The sequence below is a fragment of the Mesitornis unicolor genome, unplaced genomic scaffold (assembly GCF_000695765.1).
Source record: "Mesitornis unicolor isolate BGI_N332 unplaced genomic scaffold, ASM69576v1 scaffold24787, whole genome shotgun sequence".
NCBI classification, from domain to species: Eukaryota; Metazoa; Chordata; class Aves; order Mesitornithiformes; family Mesitornithidae; genus Mesitornis; species Mesitornis unicolor.
In genome coordinates, this window is record NW_010197432.1 from 1 (window position 1) to 12465 (window position 12465).

The window sequence follows — 12465 nt, forward strand, 5'->3', positions numbered from 1 at the left end:
GCTTTTAGAAACGGAACCCACAGTCCCAGCAGCCTGTAATCGCCTGAAGGCTTCTCACCACCGTTTCTGCTGATGTAATTCACGGGCGGATCTCGCTGAAATACAGCAGGGTTTGGGGTTTTTAAGTCTTTCACAGGCAGCATAAGAAACTGATTGTGAAGTCGGAGGGAGTTTTGGGTTGGGCCAAAATGTTTTAGGTGGTGCTAGGGTTGAAAATAGGGCTGGATAAAAAGCCCCCAACCTTGCTGTTTTGAGTTCTTGGTCCCCCTTTTAAGCTTTCAGCTGCAATATTTCCAGTGCATTCAGTGAGGATCAAAGTTCGAGAGGTGCAGTTGAGATTAGATCTCTTAAATTGACCTTGGGAATCTGATCTTATGAGAGAAATACAGAGTAGTCTGTGCAGCAAACTTGTTGTTAGTGATGAAGTTTGTTACACTGTTCTTTCTCCGCATCCCCCCCTCCCCACCCCGAAAAAAGTAGAAGTACTGTTACATTTTTGCCCGACGTAGCAAAATGAATAGTCACTGAGTGTTTGCTTTTATTGTTGATGCATGTGTTGGATAAAAGCACGTCAGGTGCATTGCGGTGTGTGGGTTTTATTTTGTTATGCGTGGTGGTCTTTCCTTCTACAGTATAGATTCTTTGGGGAACCTGTGGTACAAGCTTGTGTTGAAAATGGTGCAAGCTGCATTGACATCAGTGGAGAACCCCAGGTACGTGACAGTAGAAAAATGCTACCTTATATCAAGGACTTGTAGAGTGCTTGTTTAGTGTGTTTCATGCTTCTGCTAATGTTTTTGAACACAAAGGCAAATTCTGCCTCCTGATCTACAATTTTAAGATGCGTTAATTATTTTAGAGTACATTAATGTGCATTAGTTGTATAATTTTCTTACTTTTAGACAAGAGCCTCTCGGGTTCTGTCTGGAAATGCAGAATTTTTGAATTCTGCGTCAGGTCTGGGTTGGGATTCTGTGTAGAGATTTTGTATAGATCACGTTTCTTTGCACTGCTGTGATGCTTCCTTACCATAAACCAAGAATAGTATGTGTCTGTCTTAAAGATGCTTGTAAGTGGTTTGATGTAGGGTGCTCTGATATGACAGTAAAGCACTGATGGCTAATACTGCGTATGGCCAAATGTGGAGTTGAGCTTAAAATATTTGTTTTGATTGTGTTTCAGTTTCTGGAAGGAATGTACCTGAAATACAATGAAAAAGCTGCAGAAAAGGGAGTCTATGTCATTGGAAGCTGTGGCTTTGACTCTATACCAGCTGACATGGGAGTACTGTACACCAGAGACAAGTTGAAAGGTAACTTAGTTAAGTGTGACCTTGTGCTGAAAAAGAAATGCAGATAATGCGTTCATCTGGTTTCCTAAAGGAGCAGTGCTTATGTGGAAACTTTCAGTCTCTGTTTTTGCCCGCCTTTCCCAGCTGACTGGTTTCAACCAAATCTAGTAGATAAAAAGTTAAAAGTAAATCATATTCCCATTAGACTGGAGACAGTTGGTCATTAGGTAGAGGAGGGATTCAAGGTCGTGTAGCTCAGTGAATTGCCAGCAGCAGGCTGTTCGGCCAGCATGTAGGCGTCCTTCGGAGAGCTTCGGTGCAAGAATTGTGTAAGGAAGAGGCAACGGGGGCAGGAAGGCTGTGGGAAAGGGATCACAAATTAGTGGGGAATCAGGTTTTGTGAGTTTTCTTTTTCTGCCACAAGCACGGAGAAGCTGACGTATGAGTGTAGGTAGACAGTGCCATACAGTGCCTTTTACTTTAAGAGCAGGAGCACAGTAACTGCAAGTGGATAAAGACGTTTGAGAAGATAGGAGGTGATTTAGTTCTGTGCAAATATTACTTGATCTCAAATGAGGATACTTCATTCATCAGGTCTGTCTTCCAATTGAAGGGCTGATAAGAGTATCCAAATGTTTTGCTTTTATGCGCTATTAAAACCGCTACTAAGTGGAGTTGCTTTATATTGGAGTGTATCATCGACTTTTGGTTTAAGAAAGAGAGGCATGGAAATGGTTGCTTGTGGGGTTGTAATTTGATGTCTTGTTTTGGACGAAGATGTCTCTTCTTTCTTCCTGTGCTGACTTTATGGTGTTATCACCTGTCTGTCCAGTTGCTTGCTGTATTGGAATTTGCCCATGCAAGTACAGCTTTGCAATCTCGGAAGGAACTGAGCAAAGCAAAACAAAGCAGAATTTGGAGGAGCTGTTTTGGTTTGCTCTTCATCACAACCAAGCATTCTTTGCAAAACACAAGCTATGCTAAAATTAAATGTTTTGGGATATCTTGTGGTTTGGGTTTTCTGCAGGTTTGTATTTTCTTTTGTATTTAAGGTCTACCAAAATCCCCGAGTCCATCTTGGTTTTCACAGCCTTCGCCATCCTTTATTTCGAAACTTGGATGAAAACTAAATATGGCTCTTAAAATTCTTCTTCCTTCTTTTCACTGATTTTTTACATTATTTCATTAACTAGATAAGACAAATGAAAAATGTAGTGAGTAAAGAGAGTATTAGCGACCCTTACTGAAGTACTTCACATGGGAAATTTTGAGACTTGCTAACTAAAACAGCTGTGGAACTTAATCTTAGTTTATTTAACTTTGAGATAAAGATGTGGCTCTGCCTTTTTGACTAATAATGTCAGTGGCCTGCTTCTTGAGACTACCAGAGTGCACTCTGGCCTTGTGAACTAATGACTGGATATGCCAAGTACTGTTTTTCTCCTCCCTTAAAGGTACCTTAACTGCTGTCGAAAGTTTCCTGACGGTGAAATCGGGACCTGAGGTTAGTTGGTTTACACCTTCTTGGAAACTCAGAGGTGTTTGTGGTAACACCACTGCAGTTCTTTGGAATACCTGTAGTTACATTAATCAGACCAAGATGATGAGTCGCAGAACTTTCTTCTTTAGGAGCTAATGGAAGTGTCCCAAGCAAACACCCTTTGTAAAATTCATTTGCATAGGCTGTCTGCCTCAAGTTTGTTGTGTTAAGCTGTTGCAAAAAGTACTTTGTTTGTGGAGAGGTGTGGGAAGGATTCATACACAAGTGAACTATGACAGATACGTAGTATGTTGCCAGTAATTGTAGTACTTGACAGGCTTTGTTTGTTTGTTTGCGGGCGGGGGTTGTTTCAACATGCTTTAATGCATGTAATCATAATACATAGATGTAATAATTACAACAATGTGTAATAATTCTAAAGTCATTGTTAAAATAGTATGTCAGAGCTTTAGATACTGAATTAATTACTGATTCGTGGTATGTCATCAGGGTTCTTGTATACATGATGGGACCTGGAAGTCAGCTGTTTATGGCCTTGCGGATCAAGACAGCGTGAGGAAGCTTCGAAAAAAGATAGGATATGCCCCTGTTCCAGCAGTTGGTGCAAAACTGAAGAGAAGGTATGAGAAGCAGAAGATGTGAAACATGCTGTCTTCTAACAGTTCCAGTATTTATTCTATAGACTGTTAACATTTTATTAAATAATAAAAAGATGCATTTAGGACTTCAGTATTATATGAACACATAGATGCTCATCTAGTAGAACTCAAGATGAGTTCCGTTTTACTGGTTTGTTTGTATTTTACTAAAAAAAACCATGTCACCATGTCCTAGCATTTACTGGATCTCAAAGTGAACTTGTTCTAACTTGTTCAGACTTCTGAGTTTGATTTCAGAAGTGATCAGTAGAATGGAAAAAATAAATGTGAGAATATAGTTCAAATTATCAAATTAATCCGTGCTGTAGTGCATGGAATTTCGAGTTGTGCCAGGGATAAATGTGGAATGGTTTGCTTTCAGTGAAAAAAGAGAGAATGTCATTAAAAAGCTTGAGAAAAAGCCGGTTTTGGTAGGGCCATTATGATCAGTTTCTTTCAGTTTGCATGAACTGAGCATTTTTTTCCTGACTTTTTTGTTTTTCCCATTTGCAGAGGATTTGTGTTTTACAGTCCGGAATTCAAAAACTACTGCATTCCATTCATGGGATCTGATGTTTCTGTTGTGAAACGGTCTCAGCGTTATTTGCATACAGAGTTGCAGGAAACACCAGTAAGTTGCTGTTACTCGTGTACTATGTCTTGATTACCACTTTCAACGAATCTTTCCTCTATGTAATAACTGTTCTTAGTGCAGATCGGTGTAGTAGGGTTGCTGTAGTTGAGTGAATAATAATGAACTGCTATGAGCTTTTGCTTCTGTAAAGAGGGAGGCTTGTTCTGTTGGTCACCTTTGGAAGTTTGGTCCAGGTTCTTCTGGGTGCACGGGCCCATTTTGTAACTACTTGATACTTTGCCTGATGAGCTTGCTTATTGCTGCTAACATAATAGGAGTCTCTTGTAGGGGTCTCAGGCTGTCTGATTTCTGGGTCCGTATTTGTAGGGAATGGAAGCCTTGAGTAACAGAAATATGTGAAAGGTAGGCTTCATGATTTTCAGAAATTATAAATATGTTAAATTTTGTCTTGTATCAGAGCTTTTGAAAGCATCGTAATTATAGTCCATGTAACTCTATAGTCAGGTCAGTATAGTGTAGTAACATTTTGATAAAGAATTCATATGCTGTTCGTATCTGTATCTGGAGTCTTCTTTGACACTTGGATCTCTGGTGTGCAGACTAAAGGCAACGTGAAGTGGTGGTGGGGGAAAAGTTGTTTAGTTTTTGTTTTCCCTGGTTTCCTGAGAGGAGACCAGCACCAACAATCTGTGTAACAGCTGTGCGGAATCACAGGTATCAGTTAAGAGGTGAAGGTGAGAGAGAGCTCTAAAAATATACTTGGAAACTACTAATGAGAAAGGCTTGCCATCGCTATTCCAAAAGCAAAAAGAGAAGAAAGGAAGCCTGAAATCAGATACCAAACCACATCTTTCTTTGAAGTTTTCCACTCTTATTTACCATGCTCACTCCCTCGCCATTCTGTAGTTATATTGTCTTCTCATAACAGATTATAAAGTGAAGCGTTATTCAAAGAGTTGTTTAGAACTAAGACAATTGTTGAAGGCCCTACATAAACAGCTATCTATTGTATCAAACGCCTGCATCCTAATTCTATCTCTGAAAATATTTTTTTGCCTCAGGTGCAGTATGGTGCTTATGTGAACATAGGTGGTCTTGGCTCTGTTATCAAGCTGATGTTTGCTGGCATTTTATTTCTTCTTCTTGTGAAGTTTAGCTTTGGAAGAAAACTTCTGACAAAAGTAAGTCTTCAAAATACAAAAGAATTAAGTGTTCTGAGGATTTTTTGGTCCTTTTTTAAAATGGTTTTTTGTCTTTTTTTTCTTTTTCTTTCCCCTCTTATTATATAGTACCCGGAATTTTTCTCTGCTGGACGCTTCTCAAAGAAAGGACCTACACAGAAGCAGGTAACTGACTGTTTCCCATCACAATTACTGAATAAATTTGTTATAGTAATGGCGGGATAGTAATCTAGAGTCAAATGCTTAGTTTCAGTGAAGTGATGTCTAAATGCACATTGTGGGTTCCTGTTCAGATAGCTTTGAATATGTAAATGATATTGCCTTCTGTTACCAGACATCACAGTATGTGGAACTCCTATGAGAAGAAAATGGGTCATGTTGTTGGGTCTGATGACTCGGAGCACTCAGTCTGTCAAAAGTGATGACAGGGGGAGACTGAGTAGCAAAAAGCCAGGACTGAAAGCACTGAGACAGTAAATGGACTTCAGAATAGTAACAGTTTCAACAAAGTGGAGGTGATGAAACATTTAGAAGAGATTGTACCTTTTAGGCAATAACTCAGAATAACTGCTCTCAGGGTTAGATGGATCATAGTACTTGGCATAATAGATACTTGCATTTACTACTTGTGCTTGCCTGATAGGAGTGAGTTACTGTTTGGTGACCGCATTTGTCTTGTCCACTGCAGATGGATGGAACTTCTTTTACAATGACTTTTTTTGGCGAGGGTTACAGCAAGGGGCTAGATCCCCAGAATGGCAAACCCAATGTAAAGATCTGCACTGAAGTGAAGGGACCAGGTCTGTATGTTAGCAGCAGCTAACTGCTTTTGCCTCATATTCCCTACTCAAAAATAGGTTCATGGTTCCACTGCTATTCCTTTCACCCATGAGTGAACTTAAACAAATCTGGTATGGTATCATTTCTAGCTATAGGATACTTAGGCTGAGATCATTCCTTTGTGGGGAGATGACACCTGAAGTTTGGAGACAGCAAGAATGTGTATTCAGAAAGAAGATAATGAGGCATAACTTCTTTAAATAACTAGAGATGTAGCTGAATGCAGGAGTCTCACAGCAAAAGTCTGAATTGAAGCACAGGATGAGGAAAGCTCCTGCTGTAATGGAGAGCCCTCTGTCACCATATAGTTATATATGTATGTATTTACATATGTTGTATATGTGTAGTATATAAGTACACTATGCTTATAGTTGCTGTGTGGTTATAGGCCTGTATTTGAAGCAGTATTTGTCCAAATCAGATCTTGAGGACTTCACTAACTACTTCAGATGATTACCAGGTAAACTGTTCTTAAATGGGAAAGGCAGTTTCAGTGCCAAAGAGATTGTTCTCCAGTGTGCTGTAGAGAAGCTTACATTCTACATTTCAACACACTGTACATTGTTTGTTTTTGTTGGTTGGTTTGTTTTTTGTCAGAGCCTGGCTATGTTGCTACACCAATTGCAATGGTTCAAGCAGCTGTATCTCTGCTGGAAGATGGAGCTTATCTGCCTAAACAGTAAGTACTTTCCCATGCAGAACAGCTTGATCTCCCTTAAAGCCACCGTGTGCCTGTTTCTCTTTGAAAATGCAGCTCTCGTAACCCTGTGGATTTCTGTGTTACCTCATCCACGTGGCTGTGCACGGGAGATACTTCACCACAAGCTGATGAAAGCCACTTTCTCTTCATCTGCCTTTCAATTTGAAAGGATGTAGTTGTAGGTTTTTAATAATGCTTTTGCGCTATCTGTTGCAACAGTGTCTACATTTTCAGTTGATGGAATGGTTTCTATTCAGTTTGCTGGATGCAGAAACGAACCTAGGAATACAACAAGCTTGCCAAATCCCTCATATGCTCTTCCATGGGAAGAAGTGGCTTTTTCTTTCCTGGGCAGGGAGACACATCTTTGACATCAGAAAAAGTTGTCGCTCCATCAGTGTACCACTAATGTTTTTTCTCTCTTGATTTCCGTGAACAGGGGTGGTGTATTTTCTCCAGGAGCTGCCTTCTCCAAAACAAAACTAATTGATCGCCTCAACAAACGTGGTCTTGAGTTCTCTGTTATTAGCAAGCCTGAAGTCTGAAATCAAAACATAACTCTATGAACTAACACCTTTCCTGGGTCTAACTCCAATAAAATTCATTTGGCTGTAAAAGCCTAATCATAAAATAATTTCACTGTGCTATTGTTTACAGCAGAAACAGAAGAAAGTCGTAATGCTATTTGCTATAGTGAGCAAACCCATAAAGAGTATTAAATCATAAGCATGTTAAATCTGGGTACTAGTTCTAGAATTCTGTTTAATCTCTTTCCTTTAAGTTTTAATTTACTACTTAATGGAACCACTGTAACATCTGCTCCACGATTAACCACAGCCTTCTTGCTTTGCCCATTCCCTGACTATTAAAAGCAGGCAGGCCCAGGATAACAAGTGCCTTAGCAGACGAAATCACTAGTTTTCCTCCTGCCTGTTTGGGATAGGCACTATCAGTTTGTGGTGTTCCTACCTTAAAAGCATGAGTGCCCGTAGTGAAATAAAAGAGCAGTTGTTTCTCAGAGTTTAAGGAATAGTTTTGTTCTTTTTTTTTTCCTGGGTTATGGTGAAGATTAGCAGACTCTGTACTGTTGTCATAAGGGATGTTGACTTTCATCCTCACAAGCTTGCCCGTAACAAGCTGTGCTAAAAGAGAAGAGCAAGCACAGAGAGAGAGAGAGAGAGAGGAGGGTTTGTCAATATGACCATGACCAGCAGTGTGGCAGCTCTTCTTCCCATGGCAGCCAGTGTCCCAGCTCCATCCATTAGGAGCTGCCACAGACAGGTGTGTGGGGAAGGGCTGAGGGGTGAAGCGAGGCAAGCCCCTGGGTGTTGGGGCTGCTCCAGGGAGGCACAGCAGGTGGTGGTGTTGGTGACTGCGGTCTCCAGTGCCCAGGGAAGGCAGCACTGGGGACAGAGGTTGGCATGCTGCTGAGCAGTGTGGGCCATCATGGTGAGGCACACCCAGCTCGTGCTCAGCTGTGTGGGACTAAAAGTACTGGGATTGCTGAAGACCAGAGTTAAAGACTTGCAGACTGAGCAACTATGATGGCCCAGTTTGAAACTGTAGTTGTGGAAATGGAAAGAGCCCAGACTTCAGTTAAATACTGCCTGAGCCAGGCTCCAGCTTGTCAAAAGCAGGATGTGAAGCAACAGGGTCCTGGCAGATACTGTCTTTGTGGTCAACACCTGTAAGATGTGATAATCAGAAAAAAAAGTGTATCCTTAACTAACCTGTAATGATTATAATACTAAAATACATACTCTATTATGAATAATGAGCATGCTAATCAGGTAATCTCCCTAAAATATTTTAAACATGAGTTTAGATGCATATGTGTAGTTAGGAATGGCAAATTAAATCCTTATAAACCGATCATACATTGTACTGCAGTTTCTCCTTTGTTGTTATTTTGTGTATAAGACCCTACCTGTTTCCCAAAAGCTGCACTAGCTTTGCAAACTATTGCCTGGCACCCCTTTCTGTGCAGAACCAAAATAATAGCTCTTAATACTATTCTCCTTTTTTAATTGGTTGTTTAGATTTTCTCATTATCTAGATAAGACAAATGTGTCTTAGATATTAGTGACTCTCACTGAAGAACTTCACCTGAGAAATTCGATACTTGCTAAAACAGCTGTGGAACTTTATCTCAAAGTACACTTTTAACAATATTGTTAAAAAGAACACTTATTTTAAAAGTTCACTACAAATGTAGTATTTTTGGTTCTTATATTAAGGATCAATTACACTTGTGACAACTTATCATTTTAGGGTTTATCTGTAAATCTAGCTGTACTACATCAGCTTCTTAACTCAGCACTATTTTATAGAATCCACTATGGCTTGTACTGAAAGTTGCTCCATATACTCACAGTTTCTATTTTTGCTAATTTGAAATTAACTGAGTCTTTTAAAGTACAACCTAGAAAGATCTTGGAAATAACTGCCATCCTGTGCTAATCCCACCTGGTACTGCGTGCTCTTTTCCTGATTCTGGGTGGCTTTGAAGAGCTCTTTGCACACAACAGGCCCTAGGCCTCTGTTCACACCACATCTGTTCATCACCACCTTTCCTGAGCCAGGCATTCTCCAGCACTCCTTGACCAAGATCACAAAAGAACTCCAAGAAACAACACGCACACAAAGGCATACACAAGCACTGCCCCTAAGTTAGTTTCAGTGAGGACCAAGGTTTGCAAACACACTTGAAAGTACTAGCATTCCAGGATGACAGAAACAGATAAAATCTGGATAATGCTTCAAACCAGTAAAGTGATAAATGCCAGTCATTTCACTTACACAGATGTTAATAGAAATGAACTGACCGGTCTACAAATGTGTGTTAGATAAAACTGCTTTTAGTTGTTTCTTTGAATAAAACTTTACCTGGCCTGTGTAACTGCTGGGTCCTGCTGAGATGAGCCTACCATTCTTGTCTTTCAGGAAACCCTTGTAAGACCAGATCAGAAGTCAAGGTTTTCTGTGCCCTGGATTCCTAGGGTCATACATGCTTGTGTTGTTGATGTGCACTGAAATCACACACCTACTTCCTGCATCCTTCTATGTGTATTAAAGTTAAAAGTGTAGTATCAAAATACAAACAGTCATTCACTGGTAATTCATGTTTTAGTCTGGATTTAAACCAAGTTCAACAGCAACACACACCACCCCAAGGAGTGCTGTGGGACAAGCCTACTCATGAACCATGCCAGGTGACACACAGCTGAGGAGTGACCTGGATGAACAGACATCAGGAACCATAGCTTGCATTTTTTTTCCTCTACCTCACATATTGGTCATCCACACAGCACAGTGCATTAGAAAGTGCATTTTATTTTAGGAACAGCTTTAATTCAAAAGGAACCATGGTACATTTATCTCCAACTATACCAAAGAGACTCACAATCTTGACTACTGTGGTGAAAACAACATTCCTGCAATGGAAACCTTTAAGCTTTGCACAGAAGACAAAAGTACACACAAACTAAGAAACAAATGTTATCTTATCACTTGATATTCTACTATTTCATAGTATTTTCAGATTGGCCTAAACTAAGACATTACAAGTATTGCCTAACACCTCAGGAGAAACTATGGATTGGCTTCTGCCTGTAGCTTGTTTTTTTTCCCACCAGACATCAACTAAACTACTTAAGAGGATTAGTTACATGGGAACTGATGAAGCTGCAGCAAGTAAGTTTACTGTGCTGACAACCCTGAGAGTAGTCTTCCATGAGAGGAAGTGCTGATGGGGGATTAAATTCATTATCTGTGGCCTTGTTTGTATGCTGGGCAAATATTAAGGCAAATAAACCAAGTCACCATGAATCAGTTAACACTTTAAGCACCAATGGCTATCAAAGGTAAAATATATTTGCTTTAATTCTCCTTCATGTTATAACCTGGAATGACATTTCTATCAGTGGTGGCTTCTAAACATATGAAGAAAAAACATCTTAGGAATATTTGTATTAACTCTGGGGGAACTCAGGGAACCATTTCTACTGAAACATTTCTTGACAAATTCCCTTCAAACAACAGCCCTTATATCTTAAGTGTATTCATTATCCCTTCACTAGTATCTCCTACTAAGTGTTCCATGGAAATAAAATCTGCCATTACACCTGTTTTTATTCTTTCTGATAGGTGAGTCTGCTATGCCAAGGCAATCAAGCTCCCAGGGGAATTTTCTCGAGTACCCCAAAGGTACACAATTTAGCTTCAGCTTTTAGCCATCTGAGACTAGATCAAAGCAGCTGCATCAAAACACTCTTGAGAAATTCCAGCTTTGCTTTAGGGGGGAGAAAAAACACACCCCTCAAGCAATTACATTTCCCATAAACTTCCCAATTGCTCTGTTTAGTGATGAACTGCACTGAGTAGCTCCCGGGAAATTATCTTGCTCAGAAGAGAATTACTGCTCTGTGCTCCTAGGGCTCTCCATGCATCCACCACCACAATGCATCACCCCTCTCCTTTTCACAGGCCCCTCATGCCCTTCTCTGGCACCACAAATATTTCCTTCCCCTCACATCCACGTGTGAACACCTGCAATTCTCTATGAAGACTCCCAGCCTGCTCAACCACTCACCTCCAAGTCATTTTTATCTTTCAGAAGGCAGGCTCCTTCCCAATTCATCCTCGCTGTTAAGCAGCACTGCCCGCACACTGGATCTCTCACACCTTTGTTGAAAGCATCTTTTTCACTCTATCCTTCACATACTGGCAGTAAGCCTACATAAAACCCATCCAAAATAAAATCTATTTTCTCCACTTCATTATAGCCCCATCCTTGAGTTGCCATCTTGACCCTGTTAGCTGACTTCTTTTCCTTTTCTCAGGCTCTACACAAAAATTACCAGTGCCTGGTTTTGCTTCCATTTCCTTCTATGTCCTTCAACTTTCTGAAATCCCATTCCTTGTTACATATTATGCTCAGCGCCCAAAGAACTATGCATTGAATATGACAGGGGAAAAAAACTGGAGGGAAACAGTTTAACATATAATTGGATTAAAACTCCTTTAAAGTAAAAAATAGCCAGACTATTGCTAACCTTTAAGGAAGTTAGTAAATTTCAAGCAAATTTTCTTGTTATTACTATTGCTTTCTTTTTTCCTCCAAAGCACTGCCAAATGAGGATAATTCAGCTGAACCAGTTACAAAATGAAGAGGCTATAACATATGAATTATTAGTAAGGTTAGCTAATATGTTTTCATTTGTTCTAATTTATTTTCATACCAAAAAGTATACCTTAAGTATAAATGCTTAATATGGTTTTGACATAATTCTGTCAATCTTCACTAGCATTTTATCAGTCAACTCTTATTTGATCAGGAACTGGAGCATTTTATAGATAGTCTTGTGCACTACACAAAACATATCTTCAGATTTTACATCCATTTTCTATTCCAGTTTTAAAAGTTTGGTCTTTTACCTCATTTTCTGGGCTATTCACTGCATTTCTGTAAAACGCGAATTTAAAAAAATATTGCTAGTATTCCCCCCTTTCCTCTTCAACTGTATTTCTATTGTAGTTTGAATAAAAAATAGAGTAAATAATTACTAACCTGACTGAAAGGTCTCACTCAAGCTGCCACTTTCACACTGTCAACATTTGGCTTTTTGCCTTTTTTTTTTTTTTTTTTTTAAGACTTCATTCAGTCATGAATACTCCCAAGGAGAAAAATACCCAAGTGCATGCAACTGCTTCTCTATGA

At 39.7% G+C, this 12465-nt stretch overlaps 1 protein-coding gene across 1 annotated transcript; it reads left to right on the forward strand.

Annotated features, from left to right (window-relative positions):
- Positions 1-632: 632 nt before the first annotated feature.
- SCCPDH (saccharopine dehydrogenase (putative)) lies at positions 633-7405 on the forward strand (the record flags this gene model as incomplete). The annotated part of the gene is made up of 10 exons (XM_010188810.1): positions 633-713; positions 1183-1312; positions 2746-2795; positions 3282-3412; positions 3944-4061; positions 5087-5206; positions 5315-5371; positions 5895-6006; positions 6644-6725; positions 7186-7405. Coding segments are annotated over 10 exons (987 nt in total), but the record flags the coding sequence as incomplete, so codon positions are not given.
- Positions 7406-12465: the final 5060 nt, after the last annotated feature.